This window comes from Nycticebus coucang, chromosome 20 (genome assembly GCF_027406575.1).
Source record: "Nycticebus coucang isolate mNycCou1 chromosome 20, mNycCou1.pri, whole genome shotgun sequence".
Lineage (NCBI taxonomy): Eukaryota > Metazoa > Chordata > Mammalia > Primates > Lorisidae > Nycticebus > Nycticebus coucang.
The window spans coordinates 37,745,730-37,761,545 of NC_069799.1; the positions used below are offsets into that span (position 1 = coordinate 37,745,730).

The 15,816-nt window shown below is 54.6% G+C and overlaps 1 protein-coding gene across 19 annotated transcripts in view; it reads right to left on the reverse strand.

Moving 5' to 3' along the window:
- OBSCN (obscurin, cytoskeletal calmodulin and titin-interacting RhoGEF) overlaps positions 1-15,816 on the reverse strand; it is a 183,397-nt gene that overhangs the window by 14,165 nt on the left and 153,416 nt on the right. For 17 of the 19 annotated variants that reach the window (XM_053572308.1, XM_053572310.1, XM_053572317.1 and 14 more), the window contains 5 exons: positions 11,770-11,937; positions 11,339-11,441; positions 10,940-11,069; positions 9,997-10,108; positions 1,176-1,379 (listed from right to left, as the gene is read on the reverse strand). In XM_053572308.1, coding sequence (XP_053428283.1) covers positions 1,176-1,379; positions 9,997-10,108; positions 10,940-11,069; positions 11,339-11,441; positions 11,770-11,937 — 717 coding nt within the window. Of the gene's footprint in view, positions 1-1,175; positions 1,380-2,435; positions 4,101-6,850; positions 6,894-9,996; positions 10,109-10,939; positions 11,070-11,338; positions 11,442-11,769; positions 11,938-15,816 lie in introns of those variants that run through there. The other 2 variants (XM_053572324.1, XM_053572322.1) reach the window with 1 other exon arrangement.

Sequence of the window (15,816 nt, forward strand, 5' to 3'; positions counted from 1 at the left end):
TGGCTGTCCCATCCTGTGGGGGAAGATGGCTTATCAACCCTTGACCTATGTGCCCTGGCCCCAGGGGGAAAGAGGGGTGGCAGTGTGGGGAGTGTGGGCCTCGCACACCCATCTGTGTCCTTTGGCCAAACTGTCTGAAACACTGGCCCAAATGTGCACTTGGGGCAGCAAGCAGGGAATCCACAGTGAGGGTATCCCCTTGTGGTGCCTATGGAGAGTGCTGAGGTCCAGGGGGCCAACCACACCTAGCACTGGCCCATTTGCATTTTCCTGAGTGATGGGACTGCACAGGGGTCCAGTGGGGGTGTATTGGGGAGGGTCCTGCAAGATGGCATAGGGTAAACAGAGGGTGGGCACTAGGGCTGCAGGCCTGGGAAGGTTTTCTGGGTAAAGATGACCAAGGCAGGGGTTGGGCTGAGCAGGTAGAAGGGCAAGGACACTCAGGAGACTGACATGGGCAGGGTGCAACTATCTCTCAGATGCCTGGGACCTCAGTTTCCCCAAATGCACCATTTGGCCCCTTGAGGACAAAGTCCCTGAAGTGCTCAATAACAGGAGACCCCCTCATCCAAGGGAAGGGTCTAGGTGACCCATAGAAGCTGGTCTCACTGCAGCCAGTCTACTCTGGTCTATGTGGGGCACCGGCTGCTCCTCCTCCCCTCCCCCACCCCCATTTTTCTCCTCCTCTCCCACCTCCCCCATTTCCCCTCCCCCCTCCTCCTTCTCTGCTTCCTCCTCCTTCACCCTGCAGAAAAGGCTAAGGAGGGTCTGCAGAGCCTGATCCTTCTCTCCCTCCCCACTTTCCTCCTCTCTCCTTCCCCTCCTTCCTCTCCTCCATACCCCTGAGGAGCACAAGGGCACATAGACTGACCATCAAAGTCCAACTATGGGAGGCCTCTGGCTCCTGGAACAGACCCGCTTAGGGTGGCAAGAACCTTCCAGAACTCATCCCATGCCTAGTTTCACAGATGGGGAAACTGAGGCCAAGTAAGAGGCGGGCCTTGTCCAGGGGCACTAGTGAGTGGAACCATCAGGATCACGAGTCTGGGTCTCAGGGCTCAGTTAGTTCAAGCCCAAGGGCTAGACCTCCAAGGAGACCCCTTGGCTCAGATAGCTAAGGTTTGGGTCAGCTCCCTGGAGGGGCGTCTTTGCAGTCAGCCCCCTCTGGGTCTCACCGGGTGCATCTGAGGCCCCTATGCCTGGAAGCTGGGGGCTGGCCTCTTGGAGTGCAGGTGGTTCCCCAGGACTCAGGCCAGAGCTGGTGAGGTGCTCTATAGAGGGGCCTGGAGCCTCAGGGCTGGGCAGTCTCTGCTGGACAGATGTGACCTCCGGGTCCACTTGATCCTGGGTGGTGCGGACAGAGTCCTCCAGGGCATTTTCTGTGGAAGGGGTAGATGAGTGCAGGTGGGTTGAGGCGCAGGTGATCAAGACAGCCTGAGTCCAGGGAGAGGGCTCTAGGGATCCCATCCTATCCTCAGAAACTGCCCAGTTGGGCCAACCTCAAGCTCTCCCCACCTACCTACTCCTCTCTCTGGAGACTGCTTACAGGTGGAGGCCCCTGAGATCCATGTCAGGCAGATGCTGCCTTGCCCAGAGCTCCATCCTCCCTCAATACCTTCAGGAGAACACTGCCTCCTCCAGGGAGCCACCAGGCCTGAACCCCTAACCACAATGCTACTTTCCATCCCAGACCTCCCCACGAGGCTGACTCAGGACCCCAGGACACAGGATTCCCAACCGCAAGCCTGGGGCTCTGGCAGCCTCATGCCAAATCGAGGGCCTGGGGAACCCTAGGAAGTGGGTGTCCAGATGGTCACAGCTATAAGCTTCATTCCTGGGAGAGGCTTGGGGTCCACCTGGCTCCCAACCTGCCTTTCTTTTCCCCTGCAACTTAGCCAGGGCCACAGTAGCCCCCACCTAGCCTCAGTCCCTTGCTGTGTGCACCAGCCCCACTGTGGCCTCATGTGTGTATCCCTGGCAGGTCCACCTGCCTGGCCCTCTCTCCTGCTCCTCTTCCAAGTCTTCAAGCCCCTGCTGAAGGGCTCCTTCTACTTCACCCCCAATTCCCAGAGTGCAGAAGTGACTCTTCCTTCCCCAGTCCAAAGGGTTCAGCGGGACCCCTGGACTGGCCTCAGGACTAGAGATCAGCTGTCAGATTGACATTATTCCCCTTACAGCTGCCAGAACTGTCCCACTAGGGACAATGAGGTAACCCCCTAGATATTGAGTGCCTGAGCCCCTCAACCCATGTCTGCCACACAGGACCCTGGAAAACCCCTCAGCTCCCAGCAGGCTACACATGGCTGTCACGGGTGGTTCTGGTCACTCTGTGAGACCTTCAGTGTGAGCAAACTGCCACAGGTCCTCTCAAGGGGGCCCTGGGCCACCCATGACGCCGGAGCCACTGGGCAGAAAAGCAAGGAGCAGACAAGAGGTGCAGGGAGCCAATTTATTGTTGCTGACCAAAAGGGGCAGCCTCACACACAGAGCCTGTGTCTACTTGCAGGGAAGGCCCAGAAGGGTCTACAGAGCTTGGCGGTGGCCTCAGGGAAACACCCTGGTGAGGGGTCTCAGGTTTCAGAAGAGGCCAGGCAGTGTGGGGCTGGAGACTGGCAGGATGGACTGGGCCCCCATGGGAATAGGAGAAATGCCCAAGTCCATGTCTTGTGTCCACAGCCCCCAAGGCTCCTGCCATCCCAGAAGGAAGAAAACAGTCCAGAGCTGGGGTGGGGGCTGTCCTTTGAGATGCTCCTGCAGCATTTCCAACATTGTAGACACCATGCCCTGTCCTCCTGGCTGAAGTCCAAATGCAGCGAGGTAGGAAGGGCCCAGCAGGAGGGCAGGACAGGTGAACTGGGGCTCCCCAGGGGGCTCTGTGGAGGGTGATGGGCAGCATTCTGGGCTCTGTGAACACTCCCCTCTCCCTGCTGGCCCCCACGTTACAATTGCAGCAGCTTCAGGGATGTGTGGCCACCTCATCCCCATCTGGGCGGATGTGCAGAGTGACTGTCTCTCCAACGGTCCCGAAGCTGACCGTCTGAGTAGAAAGCTCTGTTGTGAAGCTGCTCTGGCCACTGTCCATAGACCGCTGGATCCGGGTGCAGAAAGACTGTGGGCGGGGGGGAGCCATGCCCATGGGCCTGACCTGGGCCTCCCTCACAAAGAAGGAGACACTCTCAGGGCTGTGGGCCTGGGGACTGGATGGCAGCTGTGATGACAGTCCCCGAGACTCGGGCCTGAAGAAGCCCCATGGGCCTGGGGGATTTAGCGCACGCCCCACGTTGAGCAGGATGGGCTGCCCCACGGTGGGCTCCCCAATCTCTCTCTGGATCACTGAGACCTCACAGGGTGGGTCACTGGGGACCCTGGGCGTGGTGGGGCTGCCACAGCCGTAGGTTTCCCCTTCCTCAGGCACATAATCCTCTAGATCAGCCAGTGTCAGCACACGGCCGTTGTGTGTGAGGATCTTGGGGTCACGATCCTGAAGGCCATCCACGTCCTGCAACTTCTCCAGCACAAAGGCCCCTTCTTCTTCTCTCTCCTCCTCTCTTCCCTCCTCCTTGAGCGGGGCCCTGGCCTCTTCTGATGGATCAGGGCTGCCTATGTCCGGTGTGGCCCAGTCCACGCTGCCCCCAGAATCCATGTGTAAGACCAGGGGCTCACTGATGCAGACCACAGCTGGCCCCTGCACCCCAGCCTCCTGGACCAGCAGTTTGTTGTTGGAGTTATTGGAATTGGGGTCCCCACTGGTCACCTCCTCTCTGGTAGGAGACACACCCTGTGGGCCTATCTTCTTCACTTGGACTTCGATGGTCTCCTCCACCTCCACCCACTTGGGCTGGGACCCTGTGCCCCCAGGCGGGGTGGGTGAATGGGCTTCTGGCTCCGTCACGTACAGTGTGGGCACGGTGGGCTTCCGGCCCAGCTCCACCTCAGGCCTGCGGGGCTGGCCGACCCCTGGCAGGTACAGCAGATCGGAGCCTAACAGGCCCAGCCTGGGCGGGCTGGCAGAGCGGCGGGAAGGAGAGCGGGAAGGGGACTTGCTGGAGGAGTGTCGCCGGCCACGGGGGCTCTTCACCACGGTGGTGATGGTCTCTTCTCTGGGGGAGGGGAAGAAGGCCCGAGAGGAGGTGGGCATAGTGCCCAGAGTGTGCAAAGAGATCAGTTAGTATACCAGCGAGCGGGTGGTGAGGATGCACAAAGAAACTCCTAACTATGTGCTCGAGCTAGATACGCACAGCCCCAGCCACAGAAGCAAAGAAACAAAGCACAAAGTCCCGCATGGCCAACCTTGGGCTCTGATACGTGGATTTTGACACAAGAGGTGAGGCACTCGGGAAGGCCTGTGCCTCCAAAAACCAGATTTTCAGTGTTCCCCTGGCCAGGCCCCTCTCTTTGTCCGTGCCAGCACCAGGCTTTGTGCTTTGTGTCCCAGGAGAAGGTGCATTACTCAGCTCTCAGAGATCAATACCTGAGTGCTTCAGAAACCCTCAGTTAAGAACAGGCTGGACAACTCATGCTGCAGGTGCACACAGGGGGCTGGGTCAGGGAAGGCTGCCACAGCCCCCACCTGTAACTTGTTCTGACCAGGCCTGGAGACCTGCATTTCTCTGGGGCTCAGGAAGAGGGGCTTGGCATGTGTGGTGACAGCTCAAAGCTAGTGCCAGCTGCCTGCTGTGACTAAGGTGCTGTGTGTGTCTCTTAGGCAGCTTTGCTTATGTCTAACTTAGGGCTTTATTCAGGAACAACTATGGCCAGGCATGGACCCAGAGATGTGTGGCCAACAGGGTACACAGTTACAGCTCCTGCCTCCTACAACCCTCACCTGGGAAGGATGGTATTCTCCACCTACCGATGGAGAAGCTGAGGCTGGGGACACCAGGCTGAGTCAGAGCCTGCCTGCACATTGGGGGAACCTAGGCCAGGCCTGTATACTAACCTCGTCGTGCCCAATGTACAGATGCAGGGTAAGCTGAGTGGAACCAACTCCTCCTAAATATGCCCCACTACTGGGTTCACTGCACTGAGCACAGCTCAGGGGCTGTCTCTCCAACCTGTTTCCTTCTGCAGTGGACTGCCCTAGGGGACAATGCCATGCCCAGGAGTCAACTTTCTCTATCCCCTCAAGCTAAGAGAGGAACACATTTCTTTTTTTATCTTTTATTTATTTTTGTAGAGACAGAGTCTCACTTTGTCACCCTCGGTAGAGTGCCACGCGTCACAGCTCACAGCAACCTCCAGCTCTTGGGCTTAGGCAATTCTCTTGCCTCAGCCTCCCGAGTCGCTGGGACTACAGGCGAGCACCACAATGCTCAGCTATTTTTTGTTGTTGTTGCAGTTTGGCCGGGGCCGGGTTCAAACCCGCCACCCTCAGTATATGGGGCCAGCGCCCTACTCACTGAGCCACAGGCACTGCCCCAGGAACACTTTTCTATACAAAGTCAGACCCGCCACTTCCCTAAGCCTGGGACAAATAGGACTTTGGGGTGCCTTGTGAGTCTTGGACCACCTACCCTTAGGCATGAGTCACCTCTGAAGCTTGCTCAGTGGGGCTTCCAGGCTCCATCTCTCTTGTTTCATTTCCTCATACATAAGAAGTAGATAATAATGCTCCCCTCATGGATAACAAGTAGAATTAATCTGTGTAAAGCTAGAACATGGATCCATACCTCCAAGGGTAGGATACTCACCACCACCCAGGTAGCCCTATCTATTATGGGGTGGCACCATCCTACTTGGAGGTAAGAGGGAGAAAGTCAAGAAGGGCTAACCCAGAATCTCATCAATGCCTGGCCATGGGATTCTTCAGCAGCATGGCCAACTGAAGGCCCCTTTGGGAGGTAATAAGCTCATAAGGAACTAAGAGGTTTCTTATCCTGGAGTCAGTCATTTGGCCTTAGGAAACTGTAGTCTTTCCTGTCTCCTAGCTTTTGCAAGCTTTTCTACCACCTCCACCTGCAAACACTTCTTCCTGGAAGTCCTCCCAGATTATGCAGTTCAAAACCAATCCTACGTTCTGTGGGTTCACCCAGCTCTGGTCTCCTTGTTTTGCTTCATCATCAATAGCATATGTGGTTTTCCTCCAGCCTTGAAGGCACTGAAGGATGAAGAAAGGTACAGCAGGTGTGGCACCTGGGAAATAGGATCTCAGATGGCTTCCTATCAGTAGCCACTCTGAGCTAGCCTCCTCTCTTCCCTGAACCTCAGTTTCCCCATATTCCAATGTGAGGATTAGGCTTGCAGACTTCAAAGGGCTACCTTATTTAAATTAAACCCAATTAATAAAAATTCAATAAAATTTGAAATTCAGTTCTTCAGTCACATTAGACACATTCCAAATGCTCAACAGACACGTAGTGTGGCTAGTGGCTGCTGTAATAGGCAGTGTAGATAGAGAGTATTTCCATCACCACAGAAAGTTCTATTGGACAACACTACCCTGGAACCTCAGATTTTGAGGGTGGAATTCTGTTTCTAGCCCACTGAAGGAAGCAGCTCTGAATCCCAGCTTCACCTTAACTAGTGTAATTTTGGGTCCAAGCCCTGGGTGAGCCACTGGGAGTGTGAAGAATACGTTTCCCCTACAGAGGCAGTGGATTGTGCAGAGGGTACTGAGACCCTGGAAGCCAATGCTGTGAGCTGTGTAGGTAGCTAAAGTCCAAGGCAAAGGTGGTTATGCAAGAAGATATGGGCAAGGTACTGGCAATCTGCAGGCTGAACAAAGGCTATGTGAGCAGGCACTTGGGCAAGCAGGTGGCCAGGCATGACCCAGGGGGCGATCCAGGAGGGTTAGAAGCATGCAGAAGAGCATTGCAGTCAGAACGAAGGTTAGGAACACCCCTGCACTTACATGATGACGGTTTTCTTGGGGACTTTAGTCTCTTGCTCAGTGACTACAAAGAAAACAGTCGGAATAGCGAGGGTTATAGACCAGCCAGCGCTCAGGGGCTATCTGAGTGGCATGCCCCTGGGCAGACCGTCTCAGCTGGGAGCCTCAGCTTCTTCATCTTTTAGATGGAGGTGATGGTGCCTGCCATGAGTGGCTGGGGCATAAGGAGTAATAACAGTGCATGTGCACGTAAAGGCAGCACCCATTGTCTCTCTGGAAGGTCTGGCAGGGGCTATGAGGACAGTGCGGGCCCTGCCTTGGCTGCCCACATCAGACTCCTAGCTTCTCCCTTAACTCATGTCCTGAAGGAGCCCTGTGAATCTGTCAGGCCTGAAGTCCTAGAGAGCTGGGAACAATGGCTTGTGGCTGCATGGGAGATAGCAGCCACACTGGGACTGATGACTCATTTATAAAAAATTCTCAGGGAAGAGGTTCTCTGGAGTCCTGCAAATGGTACCATGAGGCACCAGAAGTCCTACCAAAAACAGCCCCAGAGGACGCCAGTCCTGATCTCTGAACAAGTGGGGCAATCTGTTTCTCTAGGGAGCATCCGCAGTCCACTAGCTCAGTGGCTTCTCCTGTTTTTCCTAGTGACTTTCTCCCTGGAGCTGGAAGGACCGGGCCTATGGTTGCTATCTTGTAAGATGGAGTTCCTGAGATAGGATGGGATGCATCTAGGAGCAGGAAGTGCCTGCTGTCCCCCTATAGTGTCAAATGAGGCACAAAGACTTCCCCTCCCAGCCTTGGCCATCTTAATCCCTCTCACCACCTTGTGGGGAATTTCCTGCCTTGCTATACCAGGTGGAGAAAGGCTTTCCCTTAGAAAAAAAGACCCACTCTGGGAGGCCAAGGCAGGTGGATTGCCTGAGCTCAGGAGTTTGATACCAGCCTGAGCAAGAATGAGACCCCATCTCTACTAAAAACAAACAAATAAACAAAAAATGAGCTGGGCATTGTGTGATTGTGTGTCGGGAGTGCCTATAGACCCAGCTACTCAGGAAGCTGAAGCCAAGGGATCGCTTGAGCCCAAGAGTTTGAAGTTGCTCTGAGCTATGATGCCATACCACAGCACTCTACCAGGGCAACAGAGTGAGACTCTGTCTCAAAAAAAAGAAAAAGAAAAAAAAAAGAAAGAGTGGGAGAGTCTTTTACAGCTGTCTCAGCTGAGGTGCACCTGAATTGAATGTACTAGTTCTGTGTATGCATGTGGGACCCACATTTACTGTGCATTTGTGCACATGCACACATGACTGTGCACACATGACTGTGTCCACACATATATGTGCATCCATACGTATGTGTGTGCCTGCACATGTGTATGTAGGAGTGTTTGCATGTTTGTGCAGGCTGTTCCCTGGAGATAGAATAGGACCCAGAACCAAAGCTCCATGTATTCAGCCTAAAGTTGGCCACGGAGAAAGCCAGTGCTTCTGTTGCTTGCAGGCTGGACTTTGCGCAGAGCAGAGGGAACACCCTCTAACAGGGCACTTCTGGGCCACTCAACTCCTGGAACTTTCATTCCTCGACCTAAACTGCCACCTGACCAGCTCTGGGTCCTGAGTGAGTATCTGCGACCAAGGGAGGCGTAGCCGTGCGAAGCGGGGCTCGTGGCCCAGCGCGGTTCTCAGGCCAGGGGGGTGGTGCCTGCCCCAGGCAGGGCTGCCAGCCCCAGTCTGGTGTGGACAGAGCCATCGGGTTAAAGAGGAAGCAGCAGGAGAGGAGTTAGGAAGCAGAGAGGTGCCGGATTGCGACTCTGGGGTCTTCCGGGGCCGACCTTTTCGCCTCGCTGAGGCACCTTCACCACATGTGGCATCAGTGAGGCCCAAACCTGCTCTCTCATGTGGCCACCCCCTCTGCTGTTCCCAGAAAGAGACCTGTTGTGAGGACCAAGTGAATGACTGTAGTGGACTCCCCAGCAGGAGAACCTGGGGTGTCCCCATCGGGCACTTCCATGACATGCATGAGGAGCTGAGGTATGTAGCTGCAGAAGGATTTGTGTTGATGCTGTGGGATAGCAGAGGTCACAGGACCTCCAGGGACTAATCAGACATGCTTGGCCAATGCCTCTGGGAGCTGAGACACAAGGACTTCTGAAGCCTGGAGAGAGTGTCAGAGGTCGCAGGAAGCTCAACTCTGTGAGGGTCCAGAAAGAAAACCAGCCTCCAGACATTGGGCCCTGGGCAGTCGGATCCAGTGAAAACCACATGAGCCACATTTAGGACTTGGAAGACATGTATTACAATCCATCCCAGGGCAGGACTGCAGTTCTGCTAAATGTTGTCCTGGTTTCTTCTGCTTGGATATCCCCAGGAATGGGAGGGTCACCATCTATCCAGATGGGTAGCTCCAGCTGGGAAGCCAGGGCAAACACAAGGTGCCTTCCTCCCCTTCCTGGCAGCCCCTGCCCCACCCTGGCTGGCAGTGAGATAGTGAGGCTTGCTGTGTGGCCCAGTTGCCTCCCAGGACTCCAGGAGTGGCCCCAGGCCTGGACACATCAGGCAGGCTGAGCAACAACCTTCACCTGTATGTGAAGGGTCTGAGGTTCCCCTCCCCAAAGAGTCTGGGCCACCTCATTGCAACCATGTTGGCCATTGACCCACAAGTGAAATGGTCCTCAGCCCAGCCAGTGGGCCTCTCCAGCCTCACCTTGCACAGAGGGGCTGTGCCCCTGACACATGCCTCTGGGAGCTAAGCTGGGGCCGGCACCCTCTCTCCCTCTGCCCTAAGAGGGAACCCCCCTTCCTCAGAGATATCTTTCCCACCATTCCTGCTGTCACCTGTATGAGGCTACCTCTGTGGCCTCGCCTGGCAAACTGTCCCCAATCCCTTTATGCACACGCATTGTTTCCCCGAGTACACCAACCCCTGCCCACCCAGGGTTCCCTTGCCAGCCTTCGTAAGGGCTCTGTGTTCATCACCTGCTCTCTGCTGCCCACCACACCACTTCGGTAGCCTCTCGTCCCAAGGTGCCAACCCAACCTTCTCTTTCAGGAAGTAGGCCTTGATTGGAAGAATGACGCTTTCAGCCCTGCCTGGTGCTGCTCAAGCCTGTGGAGGGTCCAGCGTGGGAGCCGCCTAGATCATACAGGCCAAGCAGTAGGACCTACCTTCCACAGCAGCCACAAGCTGCTCTCTGTGGCGCTGTTCTCGGGCCCGCAGTGCAGGGCTCTGCATGTATAGGTCTGCGCCACCTCGTGTGGAGCCCAGCCGGTTCACCAACTATAGACAGATGGCAGAGACCTGTTAAGAGCCTGAGGCACCCTGAGGGGCCCAGGCCATCTCACTGTGGCCATGTTGGCTGTTTGCAGTACAGTGGGCCTCACTCAGGGGGACCCACACTGCCCTAGAGCCTTCTGCAGCCACAGGGACAGGCCTGTCCAGGGTGGTGGTCATGAGGCCCATACCGACTGTACCAGGAAGTGCAAGTGCAGAGCTCACATGGGTCCCCTTGTGTTCTGGGAGTGGCTGTGAGCAGCAGCCACACACAGGAGGCTGCCAGCCTGACAGGAGCCGTGGAAGTTTTGGGCAGTGCCCTGAGGCTCCTAGGGTACCCGAAGTCAGCACACACCCACTGTGGGTCCCTTCACACCAGACCCCAATCCCAAAAGCCCCCAGCCCTGTGGACACAGCGACAGGTGCAGAGGGCAGCTCTGTCTGTCTGGAAACGTTGGCTGTATCCATAAGAAGGCTGAGAAACTGACGCTCCATTTTTACTTGATCAATACTAGATACCCCCCAAAAGCAAAAACCAAGTGGCATCCCTGAAATGGCAAGGGATACCAGGGAACAGAGTGCCTCGTTTCACATGAGAGGAGTGGGAGGCTTTGGTGCAGGGGAGGAGGAAGGCCAGAGTGTGGAGGGATGGCTTGGCTGAGGATGATGGTGACAGTAGCCTGTTGTCCTCTGGCTTGGCATCAGGGATGTGGGTGACGGTGGCCATGCTGTCAACTGGCCTCTGCCCAGAGTGCCTGTACCTTGATGGCAGGGCCTGGGTGGGCTCTTTGGTCCCTCCACCATCAAGCCTCATCTCCCCTCACCTTCATGCCTCACCTCACACTCATAGTGGCCCAGGTCCTCCTTGTCAGCTGCCTGGATCACCAGCACCAGACTGCCACTGCGGGGTTCACTCATCACTCGGTATTTGCCACCAGGGGTAAGCAGAGCATTGTCTTTGTACCACCTGGAAGCCACCCCAGAGGGTCCATGAGGTAGGGCTCAGGTCAGCTATGGCCTCCTCATGGTGCCCTGCCCAAGGCCCCAAGCCCCTAGATGGTCTACCCCTCCAGAAGACGAAATCCTCCTGGCATTACCCAGGGTCCACAGTGCCTGCTACTCAGCTGACGGCCATGGTCATGTGTACAGCCTATCCCTGACATGAGGAATTCACTACCCACACCTCGTGCCCTAAGCAGGGGCTGACTCCATACCAACTCCGGGTCCTGGTCCCACCTGATCTGGGGATACGGGGTGCCTTCAATGGTGCAGGTGAACTGGGCATCCTCTCCCTCTATGAAGGGCGCGGCCCGGACCTTTTTCACAAACCTTGGGGGTACTGTGGGATGAGGGGCAGACAGAGAGGAACAAAGTGATAGAGAGGGAAAAGAACAAAAAGATACAGAGAAAGAAGCAAGCAGAGACAGGGAAAGCAAACCAGAGACAGACACAGAGAGACAGAGACAGTGACAGAGAAGCCCCACGATGGTGCTGAGGGCAGTGCCAGGTAGGGGACCCCCTCAGTGAGCCCCCAGAGCACAGTCAGCCATCCATACCACCCTCCTGCCCACCCTATTCTCCAGCTCTCTTGCCCACACCCCCAGCCCCACCAGCAGTCCCAGCCCCTCTGCGGTCCCACAGCACCCAGCCAGGGCCCCTAGACCCACCTTGCACTAGGATCTTGCCCAGGGTGCTGGCATTGCCAGCAGCACTGGCTGCAAAACACATATACTGGCCGGAGTCCACTCCAGTCAGGTTGTCCAAGATGAGGGCACATGAGCCATCAGGGTCCTCAATGAGGATGTGGTGAGGGTCTACCTCCACCTGCTTCCCATCTGGAAAGGAAGGGTAAGGGCCATCATAGCAGGTCCTTGAAGGCTGAACCCATCGGGGACGAGATGCTGGGCCTGGCTTGGTGGGTGTAGTCTCAGGGGGTAACCAAGGGGCCACAGGGCCAGGCATGGACCACTGCTGGGTCCAGCTTGCCAAGGCACCCTAGAGGGACAGGCCAAGACCAGCCTCCCTTTCTCTGTGTCTCTATCTCTCCATCTCTCTCTGTCTCCTTTTACCTCTGTCTCTCTCTCTCTCTGCCTCCGTCTTTCTGTCTCTTTCACTCGTCTTTGTCTATCTCTGTCTTTCATTCTGTCCTTTCTATCTCTCTCTTTCTCTCTCCCACTTGGACACTAGCTGGAGGCAGGGGCTGGTCTGGGCTGGGCTGGGCTGGGGGAATTGAACCCTACAGGGGACACTTCTTCTAGACAGTCAAATCCTTGGTAACTTTACCTTCCCAATGATCCTTGACCCTCCCCAAGTCCCCAGGGGACCTCCAAAGTGCTCATCGCACCCCAGCTCACAGTTTGCTGGCCCTGTCCTCACTGTGGCCTGTATAGTCCAGAGTCCACAGCCCTCTCTCAAAATCACAACACCTGGCCCGCCCAGCTGCCAGCCAGCTGCTGCCATGACAGACAGAAAGTTCCCCCCAACCACGTGAAGGGCTAACATGCAGTGAGCAACACTACAGTGCCCTGGCCTATCCCAGGCCCCCAACTTGCATACCCCTCGCCCAGGCCATGCCCTTGAGCCACCTCCTGCATCACAAATGGGTGCACACTACCCCCCTCCCACATGAAGAGACTCTCTGCTGGGGCCCTGGAGCTGCCCCATTCTGGCCTGTCCCTAAGGCAGACACCCTGACTGAGCACTAGTTCCCCCAGCAGTGTACACACACACACACCACATCTGTTCAATCACCCTTTTATGCAATATGCATTGGAAGGCTGCAAAACATCTCTGAAATATAACAAAGGAAGGCAGCTCATGGCTTTCCAACAAAAACATTCAAAGACTAAAAAACATAAAATAAATTACCCTGGTGTGAACACCCAAGCAACCAACCTACTAACCAACCATCTCCAGCCATAACGTGGCATGAATATTTCCCCATGAAAAATTCGTTTCCCCCATGATGTTTAAATATACAATATTGCATGGATTCATGAATTCCGGTAGTTCTGGGCGTGCTTTGCAAGACTGCTTAATTCACAATCTCATAAGCAGCAACGGCTTCTAATTTGAATTGTAGGAAATAATTTTAAATGATATATTTAAGCCTTATCTTATTTATTCCCCCAACACCACCAAGATTTAAATTATATTTTAAAAACAAAACTAGCTACCATCCACCTTTATCACAACCCCAGGGAAGAGCTGTTGTCACACCGGGGCATCTCCTCCTGGACTGTCCTAAACCCATTCTCACTAGTCTCACGTCTGTCCCCAAACAGCTCTTGTTAGGGTCACCACACTCTCAGGTACTTCTCAGTCCTCATCTTCCTGTTAGAAAAGAATTCTCTCTGGACTTCTCAGATTCTCATGTTTCCATCCTCTGAGCAGAGACACAAGGACAGCTGGAGATGTCTTCCTGCCTGGATGTGTCCCAGGGCAGTAGAGAGAAAGCCCTTCCCTTCCTTTCCTGGGAGACTTTTGCTTTTCTGCATTCCAGGGTGGCAAGTCTTCTACTAACTCTGGAGGAAAGTATGGGGAGATATACCAGCAATCCCATAAAAGCTCATCATCTCCTTAGATTTGGGGGTTTCTCTCTCAAGGGAAACCCCAAGGGGGTTTCTTCTTCTTCAAGGAACATTGTCAGAGACGTGGCCTTCTGAAAGGGAAAGAAAAAGGTGGCCCCATGGGACCTCTTCCTCTATATTTTGCCTCTTAATGAAAAGAAATGTGGCAGGTGGTTGCCATCTGAGCACTCAGAAGTGGGCTTAATGGCAGACACCTGGACAGTGCCCTGGGTGATGCTGCCCAAAGTCCCACTGGGGACTTTGCTGGTTCACTAAAAGTACTATTAATAGAACCAGTGCTAGATCTGAGGAAGATTCCTTTGTCACACCACAGCCATAGAAACTCATGTGTGCACTGAGTCCAAGGGACAGGCCACCACCATCTATGACAGGCAGACGACAGGGCAGGGCTCTTGGTTTTGCTTGCTCAGAGGTGAGGGGATGGCACTAAGCCCATGTTAAGGAATAGCAGCCAGGGCACAGGCATCCTGTGGAGCAACATCCTGCATCTATCACGCTGGCCTTAGATTCTTCCAGAAATGACAGCAAAGGGTCTGAGTCTTTGCTCTGGGCCTTGAAGCAGGAGATTTCCCTGAGACTGACAATCACCCTGGCCCAAACAACCACCACCATGAAGGAAAGACACGCTAGTTAGTGCCTGCACTCTAGCATCTTTGGGTGGCATCTGTAACACCAACATGGGTGATGTGCTGCAGGAGAAGGTGACCCAGAGGGACTTAGATGAGTTCTTACTGTCAGCCCTGCCTCCTTGGATGCCTCCCTTAGCCCTTATGGGGAAACTTGACGAGGGTTGAGAGACGTTATCATGGCATCAGATGCCCCATGGCTAGTGGCTCCCATCAAAAAGGTCACCATTGTGCAAGTTGAACTGTCGGGGCTCAGGGCCTATAGACCCCTGAACCTGTAAAGCAATGTGATATAGCTAATTTAAGGGGTTCCCAAGGCTAAAACAGACGGTGCCCACAGAGATGACTTTGCTGCCCATAGTATATTATCCCATCCTTATCCCCTGATTCCTTCCAGCCCACACCCCAACCTCAACTTTCTTAAGAGAAAGATGACAGGGTGGGCTGTAGGCTGCCTGCACCCATTGGGATGGAAGGCTTATCTGCCCATCCCATATGGGGGAGCAGCGCGCACAGGGAAGAACTCAAACTTCTATGGCTCTGCTGGATACAGGCAGCCAACTTGCCTTTCTGCTCTGTTCAACTGTCAGGAGGGGGGCCTTTGGGTCCCACGGCTTTGGCTTCTACACCTGGACATTGATGTTTAAAATGTCTGTGATTCCCACCTCATATGTGCCAGAGGACTGAAGTCAGGACATGCTACATGTAGAGAGAGAGGGCAGTAGAACCACGGAATCACATGCCAGCCCAGCCCCCTCTTGGCTTCTTTCCTGTTTCTGTCGGCCAATCTGGCCTTTTTGTGGGGTGGTTGACAGAAATCGTAAAGAAGCCAGGAGGAGAAAGGAGGTCCCACACTTCACTGACAACTCAAGGGCAGAAGGTGAAGAGAGGCACAGCATCCCAACTCGGCAGTCTTGTACAGCCCACAGCAAGTGCCAAAGGAGCTGGTGGTTGGCAACAAATGATCACCAGCTCAATGCAGTTACGGCTCCTATAATTCCAGCTAGTGTAGATTTCATGACCATAATGAAATCCAGTGCACAGATGCCTTCTTTTTTTATCTAGTCTTGTTTTGCAGGGATCCAAGACCACTTTGTATTCATAGAGCAAGGTCTCCAATATGCATGTCACAGGAGCACCTAAGTTAGTACTAATGTCTGCCCTCTGACATTAAAGTTCCTCATCATATGGATGAGGAACTCATATGGTTGATGTTCTGCTGACTGGAAAGTCAGAAGCCTCCCTCTTAAAAGCCCTGATTGGGCTGTTTCGACAGCTCCACTAGTGGCAGTGGCTAAGGGATCCCTTCCCCAGTACTATTCAGGCAAAGTCACAATTGTCACCCTTCATCTCTTGGGCCCTACCACCCAAAGGAGGCCTAACACCATAGGGAACTTTTCAGGTATTGGGACCAGTATGTCTCCACTTGAGACTTCTGATCCCCTCCCCATACCTCCCAATCAGCCAATTCAGAGTCACCAGGCTGCCCCCAGGAGTT